Genomic DNA, 20,040 nt, shown 5'->3' on the forward strand with positions numbered 1-20,040 from the left:
TGATACCACCGACCTGTATGCCAGACGAAGGATGAACAGCTCCACAAAGGCAGACTCCAGCAGGAGCTGCTGGTCCTCCGGGCAGAAGTCTGGGAATCCTGGAATGGTTTCAGCCCAGGTTTTGATCACCTCCAAGGATCCGCTTAACAGGTCGTAGAACTGCTGGATGTCGCCGGCGTTCTCCTTCTCTGACACACTGCCCATGGTCTCCTGGTACTGAGCAAGAAATGTTTAGGTCATGTTCCGTCCTCACATGACAGCAGGGGGTCCAAACTTTTTGACACACATATACATACATACATACATACATACATACATACATACATACATACATACATACATATATATATATATATATATATATATATATACACATACATATACACACACACACACACACCGGTATATATATATATATACACTATATATATATATATATATATATATATATATATATATATATATATATATATATATATATATATATATATATATACACACACACACACACACACATATATATACATTGTATATATATATATATATATATATATATATATACACACACACATATATATACATTGTATATAGCAAACGTTTGTACACTTTGAACGCAGTATAAAGCGCTATATCTTGCTGTATGTCAATACAACACGATGTGTGTGTGTGTATATGTATATATATATATATATATATATATATATATATATATACACACACACACACACACACGTATATATGTATATATATATATATATATATATATATACATATATAAATATATATACATATATACACATTTATATATACACTTATATATACACACACACATACATACATACATACATACATACATACATACATATATATATATATATATATATATATATATATATATATATATATATATATATATATATATATATATATATATATATATATATATATATATATACATACACGTCAGTGACGTGCAGTCACTAGAGGCAGGTGAGGCGGGGCCTCACCTGCCATCATGGAAAGAAAAAAAATGTAAAAAGAAAAAAAATTAATTAAATTGTTATATGTATGCAGTGATTATACTATAAAGTTATTTTCCATTTAACTTCACCAGTTTTACATTATTTTTATTCAAAATCGCTGAATTTTCACAGTTGCCGTTCAAATACTGAGAAGAGACGGTGCGGTGAACAGCAGCCAGTTGAGGCACGTCACTCAGTGCCTCAACATGGACGGACTTGGCTAACTGCTGGCCTGCTGTGCAGTGAGACTGTATTGCTATATGAATTATATTATACATTTCCATAGTTTAGTTAGCTGAAGTATATATTGTACAGTGTATTTTGTCAACAACTGTATGTGTGTAACGTATTTCTTGTGCTGAACGATCATAAAACGGCTGCAAAAGACGCACTGGCTGAGGCTCCAGTAGCCCCGCCTCCTGTACCCCCGCCGTAGAATTGTTATATCAACTAAAGCCCACACTTAAACTTTCCACATGCAAGATTGAATCTATTTAAAAAAGTTATTTCATAAGAAGCCAAAAAGTGCAAAAACAATAATGTTCGTGTTGGAGGAGTTGTGAATGACTGCAGGGCCACAACATTAGGTACACCTGCAGACTGCAGGTGTATCTAATTCACAACTCCTCCAACATGAACATTATTGTTTTTGCACTTTTTGGCTTCTTATTAAATAACTTTTGTAACCTATTTTTATGGGCTTTCCTATTTGTGATGTTAAGTTCCTGTTATGCGCTGTTATACAGTATATGCCTTGAGCTCTTATTTTGAAGGCGCCAAGAGCGGAAGTGATGACATGTTGTAGTGGAGCGGAGGTTTTTGAAAGAAGGTAAATAAAGTGGTCCTCGTGTAAACTGGAGCCTCCATGTTTGTTATTTTGTAGTTTCATACAGTATAGGCGACATTTATAAACCCTCGGTTACACTTTTTTTAAATAGATTCAATCTTGCACGTGGAAAGTTTAAGTGAGGGCTTTAGTTGATATAACACACCCGTCAGGGGGTTCATTAATCCAGCACAACAACGGCGAATGGACTTTATTTATAAGTCAAGGTAAGACCATAATAAAGTTTTTTTTATTAAATGTGCTTTTTGTGTGCTACAGTTTGTATGTGTAAAGTTAAAGTTAAGTTAAAGTACCAATGATTGTCACACACACACTAGGTGTAATGAAATGTGTCCTCTGCATTTGACCCATCCCTTGATCACCCCCTGGGAGGTGAGGGGAGAAGTGGGCAGCAGCGGCGCCGCGCCCGGGAATAATTTTTGGTGATTTAACCCCCAATTCCAACCCTTAATGCTGAGTGCCAAGCAGGGAAAAATGCTGGTATGAGCTTTTAAACATAACCCGTTAACTGCTGCCAATCAAATGGTGAATAAGATACTCTTTAGGGTTCAAATGTTTGTAAATCTGACTGTGATGAAGTCAGTGCCTCACCAGCCATGAACCTCACCGCACGTCACTGATATACATATATATATATATATATATATATATATATATATATATATATATATATATATATATATATATATATATATATATATATATACATATACACACACACACACACACACGTACACACACATATATATATACTGTACATATATATACACACACATATATACGTATATATACATATACTGTATATACATAAATATATATATATATATATATATATATATATATATATATATATATATATATATACATAAATATATACATATATATATATATATATATATATATATATATATATATATATATACACACACACACACACATATCGTGTTGTATTGACATACAGCAAGATATAGCGCTTTATACTGCGTTCAAAGTGTACAAACGTTTGCTAAAATACAGACTTCTGTCAAGGCTGGAACCCATTATTCATCTTTACATTGTTTCTTAAGGAGGAATCTGCTTCCATATACTGTACAAACTTTTCTATATACAAAACCCGTCCAAGAACCGGTTAAGTTCGTAAATCGAGGTTCCACTGTGAAGATTTACTATGCATTGAAAAGCACTGAGATAGGCTCCAGCACCCCCCGCAACCCCGTACGGGACAAGCGGTAGAAAATGGATGGATGAAAAGGAGTCATATAGGTTTGAAAGTACAGCATGGGAGTTTTCTTTCATTAATTTTCGTGTCATGTCGTTAATTGGTGAAGTGGAATTGATGCATCACATCGTGAGGTAATTGAAGTAAAAACAAAGTGCAGTACTTGGCTGAAACCAGCCAAGTACTGCACTGAATCCAGCGCTTTTGGATTCAGTTTTAACTAATTGGCTTTTTGAAGAAGAGAAAGGTATTGTTGAGCTGCATCCATTCTTTGGCACGACCCGACAGAGGAACTTTATTCTGCACAGTGCAACACTGGAATTGAAGTAGGAGTTCAGAACTTTAAAATCAGCACTGGAAAAAGAACTATCCATCTATCCATTTTCTACCGCTTATTCCCTTCGGGGTCGCGGGGGGCGCTGGAGCCTATCTCAGCTACAATCGGGCGGAAGGCGGGGTACACCCTGGACAAGTCGCCACCTCATCGCAGGGCCAACACAGATAGACAGACAACATTCACTCTCACATTCCCACACTAGGGCCAATTTAGTGTTGCCAATCAACCTATTCCCAGGTGCATTTCTAATACTTGATATTTGATTGAATCCATCATATTCCCACAGACATGTTTTATATTTTCTAAAGATCTAATCCAGGGGTTCTTAAAATTTTCTTAAAACTTTTCCACAACAGCGAGCACTGGGTCCCACTCAACTACTCACACTGAATTTGTAGTCACTCAATAATGATATCTAACCTACTTACAGTTTAAGAGGACACACCTTTTTAGGTGATATGAAAGCATGCGTTCATCACAGAGATTATTATCAAGGCTTAAGTCAGGCCGATTACAAAAATAAATACTCATCAAATATACTGCAAAAAACTGATAAAAAATAAACGTACAAAATAAATACATTCTAACTCAAATTAATAACATATACTAATAAGAATATATGTTTGTTAAATAAACTGTCAATAAATATTAAGTGCAAATGAAAATACAGATTCACCACTTTAGTCATAATTTTTGCGCTTAAGACATACGCTTAAGACACTATGACTTTAGTTCCAGACTTCTTCTGTTTGTTTGATATTGTCCTTACTGCCACATGTGGTGGAAAAGTGTATTACAACTGAGCTGAGAAACAGATATTTTTTGGCAGCCCTCGTGTTTTGGGGGCCCCATATGTTTAAGAAACACTGTGAGCATGTGAGCTAGAAGTTTCATGCTCAACAGTTCCCAAAACGACACACGATGGAATGTAGAATGCGCATGAAGTCATGCATCTCAGATTTTTTATGAACATTTCGGGAAAAATGGGCCTTAATTCTATTATTCAATTACACGGGACAAAACCACAAAGGCAACACTTTTCTTTTTGCTCCCATTTTTTTTGAGTTGAACTCAAAGATGTAAAACTTTTACTATACGCACAAAATACCTATTCCTGTGAGGCCGGGTGGATGTACCGCCAAATTCTCTGAGACGCCTTTGGAGACGGCTTATGGTAGAGAAATAAACATTCAACAGCTCTGGTGGACATTTCTGCAGTCGGCATGCCGATTGCACGCTCCCTTGCGACACCTGTGGCATTGTGCTGTGTGATAAAACTGCACATTTCAGCGTGGCCTTTTACCGTGGGCAGCCTAAGGCACACCTGTGCAATAATCCTGCTGTTTAATCAGCACCTTGATATGCCACACCTGTGAGCTGGGATGGATTATCTCGGCAAAGAATAAATGCTCACTAACACAGATTTAGCAACAATATTTGAGAGGAATAGGTATTTTGTGTATTTAGTCAAAGTTTGACATCTTTGAGTTCAACTCATGAAAAACGGGAGCAAAAACAAAAGTGTTTATATTTTTGTTCAGTATAATTCTAAGTGTGTTTTGCTTTTTCTTTGGCTTTTTGTATTTCTTTTTATTCCAAAAGGAGCCATCTCAAGCCTCATGAAGCGCAAAAGCTTTTTTGCATTTGCATATATGTGTTTTGGTGTTTTTAACCGACCCTTGCAAGAAAAAATGTTACTCAAAACATTGGCTGCATACAGCAGGGATCTCAAACACACTTGCCCTTATTTAATGGACAGCAGGCCCATATTTTCTGGACCACAGCCGCCAGTTTTGAGGGCCCCCTATGTTTAAGAAACACTGATCTAATCGACATGTGGCATTTAAAACTATTTCATAAAGAAATGAATGCAGAGAAAGCCCCAAAAAACACGGACACCTACCTTGGAGTAGTCGAGCTTCCCAATGGTCGGGTTGGAGTCCAAATGCGCTCGCACCAAGGAGGTTATGATGTTGACTTTAGGGCTGGGGGAGGAAGCCTCGGCCGCCATCTTTGGTTTGGACGGCAGGCGCCCCCGACGACCTTTCAGGCTGTCTCGTCGAACAACTAGGACGGCGACAAAAAAGGAAGACTTGAAACGCATGAAGGTGACTCTCACATGACCGCCAGCTGCTGGGTCTTCTGCAGCTGGCGGTGTAAATCTCCACTAACATGTGTCTTTCACTCCCAGCTTTGCTTTCACAAGATTGTCATTACAAACCGCGTCACCCGTGAGTCGGTGAAAACCCGAAGGCGTTACCTTCTCTGACCATTCCCACTGTCAGACATTTCTGGAAACGGCAGAACTGGCAGCGGTTCCTCCTCCTCTTGTCCACTGGACAGTCTTTATTGGCGAGGCAAACATACTTTGCATTTTTCTGCACCGTTCGCTGCCAATAAGGGAAGGAAGAAAAGAATATCACCGTGGATAGACTCTGTATCATACTCAAATTATAGGAGACGTTTTTTGGGAAGGAGCCAGAGTGAATCTTGCAAGCCTCAAAGTAGAACTGCACCTTTTCTCCAAGCCAATCAGCCATGTCAATCATAAAAAAATGATTACGGCGTGGCGAAGTTGGTAGAGTGGCCGTGTCAGCAATCGGAGTGTTGCTGGTTACTGGGGTTCAATCCCCACCTTCTACCATCCTAGTCACGTCCGTTGTGTCCTTGGGCAAGACACTTCACCCCTTGCTCCTGATGGCTGCTGGTTAGCGCCTTGCATGGCAGCTCCCGCCATCAGTGTGTGAATGTGTGTGTGAATGGGTGAATGTGGTAATACTGTCAAAGCGCTTTGAGTACCTTGAAGGTAGAAAAGCGCTATACAAGTATAACCCATTTATCATTTATTTATTAATTTAATGATATCTTTGAATCTAGTCTTCAGTATCTTCATTTTATTAAAAATTTTGCAGCTGAGAAAATTGCATTTCTTTGGGGTAAATTGTTGTCATTATTAATGGTAATTATTAATCAGCACATATCTACCTGACAAGTATTAAAATTAATAATAAAAGTATAAAGTGATTAAAAAGTATTTTAAAATTCTGTAATAATAATAATGCCATAGAAAAACGGTGTGTCTTGCAAACCTGACTAAAAATGGAACTACTTGATTTCTTCAAGACATAAAAATACTTATAATATCCAATTATATATATATATATATATATATATATATATATATATATATATATATATATATATATATATATATGCATATGTTATAGTGTACTCGATTTGTAATATTTATATATATATATATATATATATATATTTGTAATATTAATATATTTAATATATATATATACATATATATATTTGTAATATTAATATATTTAATATATGTATATATATTAAATATATTAATATTACAAATCGAGTACACTATAACATATGCATATATATATATACATACATATATATATATATATATATACACATATATATAGGTAAAAGCCAGTAAATTAGAATATTTTGAAAAACTTGATTTATTTCAGTAATTGCATTCAAAAGGTGTAACTTGTACATTATATTTATTCATTGCACACAGACTGATGCATTCAAATGTTTATTTCATTTAATTTTGATGATTTGAAGTGGCAACAAATGAAAATCCAAAATTCCGTGTGTCACAAAATTAGAATATTACTTAAGGCTAATACAAAAAAGGGATTTTTAGAAATGTTGGCCAACTGAAAAGTATGAAAATGAATAATATGAGCATGTACAATACTCAATACTTGGTTGGAGCTCTTTTTGCCTCAATTACTGCGTTAATGCGGCGTGGCATGGAGTCGATGAGTTTCTGGCACTGCTCAGGTGTTATGAGAGCCCAGGTTGCTCTGATAGTGGCCTTCAACTCTTCTGCGTTTTTGGGTCTGGCATTCTGCATCTTCCTTTTCACAATACCCCACAGATTTTCTATGGGGCTAAGGTCAGGGGAGTTGGCGGGCCAATTTAGAACAGAAATACCATTGTCCGTAAACCAGGCACGGGTAGATTTTGCGCTGTGTGCAGGCGCCAAGTCCTGTTGGAACTTGAAATCTCCATCTCCATAGAGCAGGTCAGCAGCAGGAAGCATGAAGTGCTCTAAAACTTGCTGGTAGACGGCTGCGTTGACCCTGGATCTCAGGAAACAGAGTGGACCGACACCAGCTGGACTGCTGCTGAGTGGTCCAAAGTCATGTTTTCTGACGAAAGCAAATTTTGCATTTCCTTTGGAAATCGAGGTCCCAGAGTCTGGAGGAAGACAGGAGAGGCACAGGATCCACGTTGCCTGAAGTCTAGTGTAAAGTTTCCACCATCAGTGATGGTTTGGGGTGCCATGTCATCTGCTGGTGTCGGTCCACTCTGTTTCCTGAGATCCAGGGTCAACGCAGCCGTCTACCAGCAAGTTTTAGAGCACTTCATGGTTCCTGCTGCTGACCTGCTCTATGGAGATGGAGATTTCAAGTTCCAACAGGACTTGGCGCCTGCACACAGCGCAAAATCTACCCGTGCCTGGTTTACGGACCATGGTATTTCTGTTCTAAATTGGCCCGCCAACTCCCCTGACCTTAGCCCCATAGAAAATCTGTGGGGTATTGTGAAAAGGAAGATGCAGAATGCCAGACCCAAAAATGCAGAAGAGTTGAAGGCCACTATCAGAGCAACCTGGGCTCTCATAACACCTGAGCAGTGCCAGAAACTCATCGACTCCATGCCACGCCGCATTAACGCAGTAATTGAGGCAAAAGGAGCTCCAACCAAGTATTGAGTATTGTACATGCTCATATTTTTCATTTTCATACTTTTCAGTTGGCCAACATTTCTAAAAATCCCTTTTTTGTATTAGCCTTAAGTAATATTCTAATTTTGTGACACACGGAATTTTGGATTTTCATTTGTTGCCACTTCAAATCATCAAAATTAAATGAAATAAACATTTGAATGCATCAGTCTGTGTGCAAGTTTTTCAAAATATTCTAATTTACTGGCTTTTACCTGTATATATATATATACATACAGGTAAAAGCCAGTAAATTAGAATATTTTTGAAAAACTTGATTTATTTCAGTAATTGCATTCAAAAGGTGTAACTTGTACATTATATTTATTCATTGCACACAGACTGGTGCATTCAAATGTTTATTTCATTTAATTTTGATGATTTGAAGTGGCAACAAATGAAAATCCAAAATTCCGTGTGTCACAAAATTAGAATATTACTTAAGGCTAATACAAAAAAGGGATTTTTAGAAATGTTGGCCAACTGAAAAGTATGAAAATGAAAAATATGAGCATGTACAATATTCAATACTTGGTTGGAGCTCCTTTTGCCTCAATTACTGCGGCTGCGTTGACCCTGGATCTCAGGAAACAGAGTGGACCGACACCAGCAGATGACATGGCACCCCAAACCATCACCCAACCATGCAAATTTTACTGCTCTATGGAGATGGAGATTTCAAGTTCCAACAGGACTTGGCGCCTGCACACAGCGCAAAATCTACCTGTGCCTGGTTTACGGACCATGGTATTTCTGTTCTAAATTGGCCCGCCAACTCCCCTGACCTTAGCCCCATAGAAAATCTGTGGGGTATTGTGAAAAGGAAGATGCAGAATGCCAGACCCAAAAACGCAGAAGAGTTGAAGGCCACTATCAGAGCAACCTGGTCTCTCATAACACCTGAGCAGTGCCAGAAACTCATCGACTCCATGCCACGCCGCATTAATGCAGTAATTGAGGCAAAAGGAGCTCCAACCAAGTATTGAGTATTGTACATGCTCATATTTTTCATTTTCATACTTTTCAGTTGGCCAACATTTCTAAAAATTAAATGAAATAAACATTTGAATGCATCAGTCTGTGTGTAATGAATAAATATAATGTACAAGTTACACCTTTTGAATGCAATTACTGAAATAAATCAAGTTTTTCAAAATATTCTAATTTACTGGCTTTTACCTGTATATAGCTGACTAAATTAACTCTATGTATCTGGAATACATTTTACCAATGTAGAGGTAAAACAATAATAGCGCATACTTTTAGTACATTCTATAACAACGATATTAGAAATGTACAATTTCTTCCAGAAATAAAATATAATCCTTAAAAAATATATACTATATTTGATATATTTTGTATTTTTATCTATTAATTTTTTTACATATTCATATATTTTTCTTAAAATATATTACATATTTTGACATACTTTACAGTGTTTTAGATTTGTATTATTTTACTTATCATTATATTCATATTATACTTACTGCAGCTGAAAAAGTCTAATTAGTCAATCATAATTTGTATTATGTTAATTCATTTGTTGTTGTTATAGCCTTAGTTTTTGTATGAACTTTTACAAATTAATTTATATTATTTCAGCCACCCCAATTAATTATATTTCTTCCAGACAGAAAATAAATAAATTGAAAAGAAAATGATGAATTTACTTATAAAATGTGATATATTTTGTATTTGTATCTATTCATTTTTTTACATACAGAATTCATATTTTATTCTTAAAACATATTACATATTTCTTCATATTTTATAGTGTTTTAGATTTGTATTATTACTTTACTTATTATTATATTCATATTATACTTACTGCAGCTGAAAAAGTCTAATTAGTCAATCATAATTTGTATTATGTATATTTATTTGTTGTTATTGTTGCAGTCTTAGTTTTTGTATGAACTTTTACAATTAAATACAATTTATTGCAGCTGACCAAACGAATTAAATTTTTCCAGACAAAAAATAAAATAATTTTAAAAATGGATGAATTTACTTATAAAGTGTGATATATATTCTATTTTTTTCTATTCATATTTTTTTCATATTTATATATTATTATTATAAATTACACATCACATATTTTTACATATTTTATAGTGTTTTATATTTGTATTATTATTATTATATTTATTACCATCATGATATAACGGCCTTCTTTCATCTCCGTAATATCGCTAAAATTCGTTCTATTTTATCCACTAAGCGACGCTGAGATCATTATTCATGCGTTCGTTACGTCTTGTACAGTTGGTACAAAATGCGGCTGCTAGACTTTTGACAAGAACAAGAAAGTTTGATCATATTACGCCTATACTGGCTCACCTGCACTGGCTTCCTGTGTACTTAAGATGTGACTTTAAGGTTTTACTATTTACGTATAAAATACTACACGGTCTAGCTCCATCCTATCTTGCTGATTGTATTGTACCATATGTCCCGGCAAGAAATCTGCGTTCAAAGAACTCTGGCTTATTAGTGATTCCCAGAGCCCAAAAAAAGTCTGCGGGCTATAGAGCGTTTTCTATTTGGGCTCCAGTACTATGGAATGCCCTCCCGGTAACAGTTAGAGATGCTACCTCAGTAGAAGCATTTAAGTCCCATCTTAAAACTCATTTGTATACTCTAGCCTTTAAATAGCCCCCACTTTTTTAGACCAGTTGATCTGCCGTTTCTTTTCTTTTCTCCTCTGCTCCCCCCTATCCCTTGTGGAGGGGGAGACACACAGGTACGGCGGCCATGGATGAAGTGCTGGCTGTCCAGAGTCGAGACCCGGGGTGGACCGCTCGCCTGTGTATCGGTTGGGAACATCTCTGCGCTGCTAACCCGTCTCCGCTCGAGATGGTTTCCTGCTGACCCCACTATGGACTGGACTCTTACTATTATGTTGGATCCACTATGGACTGGACTCTCACAATATTATGTCAGACCCACTCGACATCCATTGCATTCGGTCTCCCCTAGAGGGGGGGGGGGGGGGGGGGGGGGGTTACCCACATATGCGGTCCTCTCCAAGGTTTCTCATAGTCATTCACATCGACGTCCCACTGGGGTGAGTTTTTCCTTGGCCTTACGTGGGCTCTGTACCGAGGATGTCGTTGTGGCTTGTGCAGCCCTTTGAGACACTTGTGATTTAGGGCTATATAAATAAACATTGATTGATTGATTGATATTATACTTACTGCAGCTGAATTAGTCAGTCATCATTTTTAATATGTATATTAATTTGTTGTTATTAAATTATTTCAGCCAACCCAATGAATTATATTTCTCCCAGGCAGAAAATAAAATAATTGAAAAGAAAATGATGAATTTACTTAAAAAATGATATATATATATATATATATACATATATTGTATTTTTATCCATTCATTTGTTTACTTATTCATACATTATTCTTGAAATATATTACATATTTTTACATATTTTATAGTCGTTTGGATTTGTATTATTATTATATTTATTACCATTATCATATCATACTTACTGCAGCTGAAAAAGTCTAATTAGTCAATCATAATTTGTATTATGTATATTCATTTGTTGTTGTTGTTGTTGTTGTTGTTGTTATAGTCTTAGTTTTTGTATGAACTTTTACAAATTATTTTATATTATTTCAGCCAACACAATGAATTATATGCCTTCCAGGCATAAAATAAATAAATTGAGAAGAAAATGGTCAATTTAATTATAAAATGTGATATACATATTGTATTTGTATGCATTATTTGTTTTACATATTCATTTATTATTCTTAAAATATATTACATATGTTATAGCGGTTTAGATTTGTATTATTATTATATTTATTGAATTATCATATTATACTTAATGCATCTGAAAAAGTCTAATTAGTCAATCAAAATTTGTATTATGTATATTAATTTGTTGTTGTTGTTGTTATAGTCTTAGTTTTTGTATGAACTTTTACCAATTAATTTATATTATTTCAGCCAACACAATGAACTATATTTCTTCCAAACAGAAAATAAATAAATTGAGAAGAAAATGATCAATTTACTTATAAAATGTGACATACATATTGTATTTTATGTAATATTTTACATATTCAAATATTATTCTTTAAATACATTACATATGTTATAGTGGTTTAGATTTGTATTATTATTTATATTTTTTAATTATCATATTATACATCATTTGTATTATGTATATTCATTTGTTGTTACAGTCTTAGTTTTTTTGTGTGAACTTATACAAATTAATTTACATTATTTCAGCCAACCCAATGAATTATATTTCTTCTAGACAGAAAAGAAAATAATTGAAAAAATGTATGGATTTACTTAAAAGGTGTGAAATATATTGTATTTTTATCTGTTCGTATTTTTTTCATATATATATATATATATATATTATTATTATAAATTATACATAAAATATGTTTAAATATTTTAGTGTTTTTGATTTATATTATTTGACTTATCATATTATACTTACTGCAGCTAAAAATGTCTAATTAGTCAATCCTCATTTGTATTATGTATATTCATTTGTTGTTGTTATAGCCTTAGTTTTTGTATAAACTTTTACAAATTAATTTATATTATTTCAGCCAACCCAATTAATTACATTTATTCCAGACAGAAAATAAATACATTGAAAAGAAAATGATGAATTTACTTATGAAATGTGATGTATATTGTATTTTTATCTATACATTTTTTTACATATTCATATATTAGTCTTAAAATATATTACATATTTTTACATATTTTATATGTATTTTTTTTATGTATTTTCATATTTTATGTGTATTATATATTTGTATATTTTATATGTATTATATATTTTATTCATTTGTTGTTGTTATAGTCTTAATTTTTGTATCAACTTTTACAAATTAATTTATATAATTTGTTATGATATATTTTGCATTTTCTTTTATATTTGTACATATTTGATAGTGTTTCCCATTGCTATTAATATTACTATGCACCATGTATCTATAATATGTGATAGTGCTGAATTGAAGTACAAATAAGTGTGCATATACTGAGGACAAGAGCAATATTGCAGAGGGAAAGTCACCTTAAAGAAACCTTTGCAGCCTTCACACGTGCGGACTCCGTAGTGCTGACATGAGGCGTTGTCTCCGCACACGGCGCAGCGGCCCTCGCTCAGACCCGGGTTGTGGATCCTGGGCAAGTCCTCCATGACCCTGCCGCCGTGCTCCATGGTTATGGCGGGGTACTGGAGGGGAGAGACCTGCTGCTGAGGAGGCAGGAAGAAAGTCTGGTCCTGACCCAGCAGAGCATCCTGGTGCGGAACCGCCTGCGGAGAGGGCTGCTCCGGCGTCGGGGGAAAGGTCAAGAAGGAGGCCTGCTTATCAGCGGAGGGGACTGAATTGTAGGGGCTGAAGGGCGCCTCCCACACGGGCGCACAAAGTGTCTGGAAGCCTGTCGTGGGCGGGGACGCGGCGGAGTAACCCGGACTGCCGTAGTAGTCGGAGCCGCCCGATGACAGCGTCTCATCCAGGCAGCTGAGAGTGAAGGATCCCGGGTAGCAGCCGTACACCTGCAGATCATCCAGCTTGTAGGCCGGGTTCTGCACGGGGCAGTCCCAGCTCTCACACGCCGCCGACAAGGACGGCGAGGCGCTGACCTTGCAGGAGTAAGCATCGAACTCGCCGACGTAGCCGCCCCCCACCAAGGTGTTGATGCTGGGTAACAAGGACGTGGACAGCTGCTCCTTCTGCCCGCTGAGGTCCATCACCAGGTCCAGGTTCGTGGGGTCAGGGCCCAGGTGGGTGTCATGAGGCAGGGGTACGTGCTGCGGTTCAACACATGGCATCGCTGCCACACAACCACCACAGTCATGAAACCAAAGAAGCAAGGTTCACGTATTTTTACAGAATGGCCGCATGCTTTACCAGCTAGCATGTGAGCTAGGAGTTTACATGCTCAACAGTTCCCAAAACGACACACGATGGAATGTAGAATGCGCATGAAGTCATGCATCTCAGATTTTTTATGAACATTTCGGGAAAAATGGGCCTTAATTCTATTATTCAATTCCACGGAACAAAACCACAAAGGTAACACTTTTGTTTTTGCTCCCATTTTTTGAGTTGAACTTAAAGATGTAAAACTTTTACCATACGCACAAAAAACCTATTCCTGTGAGGCCGGGTGGATGTACCGCCAAATTCTCTGAGACGCCTTTGGAGACGGCTTATGGTAGAGAAATGAACATTCAACAGCTCTGGTGCACATTCCTGCAGTCGGCATGCCGACTGCACGCTCCCTTGCGACACCTGTGGCATTGTGCTGTGTGATAAAACTGCACATTTCAGCGTGGCCTTTTACCGTGGGCAGCCTAAGGCACACCTGTGCAATAATCCTGCTGTTTAATCAGCACCTTGATATGCCACACCTGTGAGCTGGGATGGATTATCTCGGCAAAGAAGAAATGCTCACTAACACAGATTTAGACAGATTTGTCAACAATATTTGAGAGGAATAGGTATTTTGTGTATTTAGTCAAAGTTTTACATCTTTGAGTTCAACTCATGAAAAATGGGAGCAAAAAGAAAAGTGTTGCGTTTATATTTTTGTTCATTATAATTCTAAGTGTGTGTTTTGCTTTTTCTTTGGCTTTTTGTATTTCTTTTTAACCGACCCTTGCAAGAAAAAGTGTTACTCAAAACATTGGCTGCATACAGCAGGGATCTCAAACACACTTGCCCTTATTTAATGGACAGCAGGCCCATATTTTGCAGACCACATCCCCAGTGGCCCTCAGGGAGATCGGGTTTGAGACCCCTGCTGTGCAGGTGTTATCTTGGTCCGCAGTTGGACCTTGGGACAAGTTCTTTCCATTTCCTAAGGACGGCGTGGCGAAGTTGGGAGAGTGGTTGTGCCAGCAATCTGAGGGTTACTGGTTCAATCCCCACCTTCTACAATCCTAGTCACGTTCGTTGTGTCCTTGAGCAAGACACTTCACCCTTGCTCCTGATGGGCCTGGTTAGCGCCGTGCATGGCAGCTCCCGCCATCAGTGTGTGAATGTGTGAATGTGTGTGTGTGAATGGGTGAATGTGGAAAATAGTGTCAAAGCGCTTTGAGTTCCTTAAAAAGGTAGAAAAGTGCAATAAAAGTACGACCCATTTACCATTTTACCATTCCTTTCATTCCATTGATGTATTGGGCCCCATCTAGTGGTACACCAAATAATCACTTAAGTGATTAGTGTCCTATTTTCCTATATTCAAACACAGTGTTACTGTTCAAACTGTGTGTAATATTATTATATTATTGTTCAATAAAAACCTCTGCCTTGTTTTAATGAATACTTTGGCCTACTACGCTACTGTACTTTAATGTTGTCATTATGGTGGTACTTGATGAATACTTAGGTCTACTACACTACTGTATTTTAATGTTGTCATTGTGGTGGTACTTGATGACTACTTAGGCCTACTACGCTACTGTATGTTAATGTTGGTTATAATGGTGGTACTTGATGAATACCTAGGTCTACTACACTACTGTACTTTGTTGGTCATTATGACGGTATTTGATGAATTCTTGGGTCTACTACACTACTTTATTTTAATGTTGGATATAATGGTGGTACTTAATGAATACTTAGGTCTACTAAACTACTGTATTTTAATGTTGGTCATAATGTTGGTACTTGATGAATACGTTGCCCTACTACGCTACTGTATTTTAATGTCATTATAGTGGTACTTGATACATACTTGGGTCTACTACACTACTGTATTTTAATGTTGGTTATAATGGTGGTACTTGATGAATACGTAGGCCTACTACACTACTGTACTTTGATGTAATTATGGTGGTACTTGATACATACCTGGGTCTACTACACTACTGTATTTTAATGTTGGTTATAATGGTGGTACTTGAGTTGAGTTGAGTTTGAGTTTATTTGGAACATGCATGCATACAACATGATACATCACAATTTCCAGTTTCTCTTTTCAACATGTTCGAAAAGGAGTAGGAAGACGCAGAGTTTATTTAATCCTGCCCCTTTCTTTTACATAACAGTTGCTAAAACATTTGTTCACTTCCTGTTCTCAATTTATTTACAATATACTCCATAAGTAATCGCAAAAAAAATAAATAACTAAATAAATAATACTCGGTGAAGTAAGGTATATTTCATATGGTGAGATGAGTAAGATTATTTTGAAAATGAACGGATGGATGGATGAAATAGATTCAGAATGTTTATCATGGTTCTTCTTCTTTGTACTTTGTAAACACTTTAAGTTTGAAGAGTTTCTTGAAGTGGATCATATTAGTATATTGTTTGATTGCTTTGCTTAATCCATTCCATAATTTAATTCAACATACTGATATACTGAAGGTCTTAAGTGTTGTAAGTGCATACAAACGTTTTAAATTACATTTTTCTCTAAGATTATATTTCTCCTCTTTTTTTGAAAATAATTGTTGTATATTCTTGGGTAGCAGATTATAGTTTGCTTTGTGTATAATTTTAGCTGTTTGCAAATTCACTATGTCGTGGAATTTCAGTGTCTTTGATTCAATAAATAAAGAGTTTGTATGTTCTCTATATCCAACATTAGGTATTATTCTAACTGATCTTTTTTGTAACACCGTTAATGAATGAAGGGTACTTTTGTAGTGATTTCCCCATATTTCTACACAGTAACTCAGATATGGTAACACTAGCGTGCAGTAGAGAATATGAAGTGATTTTTGGTCTAGAACATGTTTTGCTTTATTCAATATTGACGTGTTTCTTGCTACTTTATGTTGTATATTTTTTACATGAGATTTCCAGTTCAATTTATCATCAATCATTATACCTAAAAATGTGGTTTCATTTACCCTTTAATTTCTATTCCGCCTATTTGTATTTGTGTTTGACTTTCTCCTCTACTGTTACCAAATAGCATTATTTTAGTTTTACTGAGATTCTAAGATAGTCTGTTTTTGTCAAACCGTTTTTTTAATTTGTTCATTTCTTCTGTTATTATTTGTATTATCTTCTGTGTGTTCTCTCCTGAACAAAACACAGTTGTATCATCCCCAAATAATACTAACTTTAAATCTTTTGTAACTTTACAAATGTCATTTATATAGAGATTGAATAATTTTGGTCCTAGTATTGATCCCTGAGGTACACCGCAGGATATATTTAGCATTGTAGAAGTGTGTTCGTCTAGCTTCACGTATTGTTTCCTGTTTGTTAGATAACTTCTTATCCAGTTTAAGACTAGCCCTCTGATGCCGTATCGTTCTTGTTTTTTGATTAAAATATTGTGACTAATTGTGTCAAATGCTTTAGTTCGATCCATAAACACTGCTGCCGCACATTTTTTACTATCTATTGCATTGGTAATTTCTTCTGTAATTTCAATTAAAGCCATTGAAGTTAAAACATTAGCTCTGTATCCATATTGGTTCTCTTCGGGTATTCTATTTTTGTTTGTGAAACTCTCTAATCTGTTATTGAACAGTGATTTTAGAAAATTGTGGAAGTAAAGAAACAGCTAGGTCTATAATTTGTAAATTGGTGTTTGTCTCCAGTCTTATAAATTGGTGCAGCTTTAGCTATTTTCATTTTGTTTGGAAATTTACCTGTTTGAAATGATAGGTTACTAATATACATTAATGGTCCTGAGATATCTTCTATAACATTTTTTATTGTTTCCATATCAATTCCGTTAGAATCAGTTGAAGTCTTAGATTTGCATTTTTTCACGATTATAACTATTTCCTCCTGTGTCACATTACTGAGGAACATGGAGTTGGGATTTCACTCTATGGTATCATTATAGTCCTCAATTGAAACTGGGTCTGGAATCCTTTCTTCCAATTTTGGTCCAATATTTACAAAGTAATTATTGAAGCTTTCAACTACTTCCTTTTTGTTGTCATTATTTTTGTTTCCGTCTAAGAAGTACTTGATGAATACTTAGGCCTACTACGCTACTGTACTTTAATGTAGTCATTATGGTGGTACTTGATGAATACTTAGGTCTACTACGCTACTGTACTTTAATAATGGTCATTATGGTGGTACTTGATAAATACTTACGTCTACTACACTACTGTACTTTAATAATGGTCATTATGGTGGTACTTGATGAATACTTATGCCTACTACACTAGTGTATTTTAATGTTGGATATAATGGTGGTACTTGATGAATACTTAGGTCTACTACACTACTATACTTTAATATTGGTTATTATGGTGGTACTTAATGAATACTTAGGTCTACTACGCTACTGTATTTCAATGTTGGATGTAATGGTGGTACTTGATAAATACTTAGGTCTACTACACTACTGTATTTTAATATTGGATATAATGGTGGTACTTGATGAATACTTAGGTCTACTACACTACTATACTTTAATGTTGGTCATTATGGTGGTACTTAATGAATACTTAGGTCTACTATGCTACTGTATTTCAATGTTGGACGTAATGGAGGTACTTGATAAATACTTAGGTCTACTACGCTACTGTATTTCAATGTTGGATGTAATGGTGGTACTTGATAAATACTTAGGTCTACTACGCTACTGTATTTCAATGTTGGATGTAATGGTGGTACTTGATAAATACTAAGGTCTACTACGTTACTGTACATTGTTGGTCATTATGACGGTACTTGATGAATACTTGGTCTACTACACTACTTTATTTTAATGTTGGTTATAATGGTGGTACTTGGAGATCCAAGTGTTTTCTGAAATGGTATTTGGTGAAAAAAGCTTTGCTAGAGGGCATCAATTGCTATCAAATCTGATCAGGTGGTTCTTGGGACAGATTGTTTTAGACTTAAAAGGTTCAGGAAATCTAAACCCGCTCTCGTGTCCTTTACCGACTGCTTTTATCTGCCACCGCGACCTCTCTGTGCAAGGCGTCAAGGCAACTCTCAGTCCTCTTTAGAAAGTGTAGATGCCGTCACGTATTGTGTTACCAGCTGGTCAAGTTCTGAAGAGCTCCTCCAGTGGAGGGCAATCCTCTTTCACGGGGGGACGAGACCAGGGCGTGTTGCGGATTCTATTACAGGATGCGGGCCCGGTGCCATGTGAAGTGGGAAGGCTGGCAAAGTGTGTTTGAAGACCCATTGTGAGGACGCCTGTCTTCTCATCTTTAAGTTTCATTTCAGCCTTTCCTAATGTTTGTGCAATGATCTGTTGTGGCTTGTGCAGCCCTTTGAGACACTCGTCATTTAGGGCTATATACATGAACTTTGATTGATTGATTGATCTGTGCATGTGTATTTGATGCAAATGTTTTTAACTGTTGGTGTTAAATGTTTCTACGGGACCTCAACACTGCATGTACACAACACAAGCTGACCATGCTGATAATAAACGCTAGTTCTTATTTTGCTGATAAACTGCAGAAACGTACAAATTCTGACCTGTTTGGAGTAAAAGTCCAAATGCCGCCGCCGCCTGTGTATTCCAGGGGAGTGCGTTCGACACACACCCACTCGCACGCACGCGCACACGCGTCAGTCGAGCCCCACGACCAAGCTCCATGCAGGGCGCCTTGTTTTATCGCGCTGGGGAGACTAGGAGGCGGGACCTGGCCTTAAAAGGAAAAGAGGGCGGCGCTCGTTTCCGACCAACAGCCAATTCGGTAAGGCGCTGACGCCAACGTCATCTGATTGACGCATTCGCGGGATTCCAGTGACGCACGCGCCCTTGCGTGGAGCGCTCTGGATATAACCCACAGCGGCGCTCACGTGGGACTATAAGTGGACGACAAAAGAGCCAAAATAGCAATTATTGATATAATTACTCAATAATTTAATTATATTGAAGCTCTGAGTTTAAATACAAACT

General features: G+C 36.4%; 1 protein-coding gene across 1 annotated transcript in view; it reads right to left on the minus strand.

Annotated features, from left to right (window-relative positions):
• LOC133622575 (probable nuclear hormone receptor HR38) overlaps positions 1 to 19,717 on the minus strand; it is a 21,350-nt gene extending 1,633 nt beyond the window's left edge. Inside the window, exons 1-5 of the mRNA XM_061985409.1 lie at positions 19,614 to 19,717; positions 13,262 to 14,025; positions 5,686 to 5,815; positions 5,329 to 5,492; positions 14 to 216 (exon numbers count right to left, since the gene is read on the minus strand). Of these exons, the coding sequence (XP_061841393.1) occupies positions 14 to 216; positions 5,329 to 5,492; positions 5,686 to 5,815; positions 13,262 to 14,023 (1,259 nt within the window). The 5' untranslated portion in view covers positions 14,024 to 14,025; positions 19,614 to 19,717. The remainder of the gene's footprint in view (positions 1 to 13; positions 217 to 5,328; positions 5,493 to 5,685; positions 5,816 to 13,261; positions 14,026 to 19,613) is intronic.
• Between the last annotated feature and the right edge of the window lie 323 nt (positions 19,718 to 20,040).

Source organism: Nerophis lumbriciformis, linkage group LG23, assembly GCF_033978685.3.
Source record: "Nerophis lumbriciformis linkage group LG23, RoL_Nlum_v2.1, whole genome shotgun sequence".
Classification (NCBI taxonomy): domain Eukaryota; kingdom Metazoa; phylum Chordata; class Actinopteri; order Syngnathiformes; family Syngnathidae; genus Nerophis; species Nerophis lumbriciformis.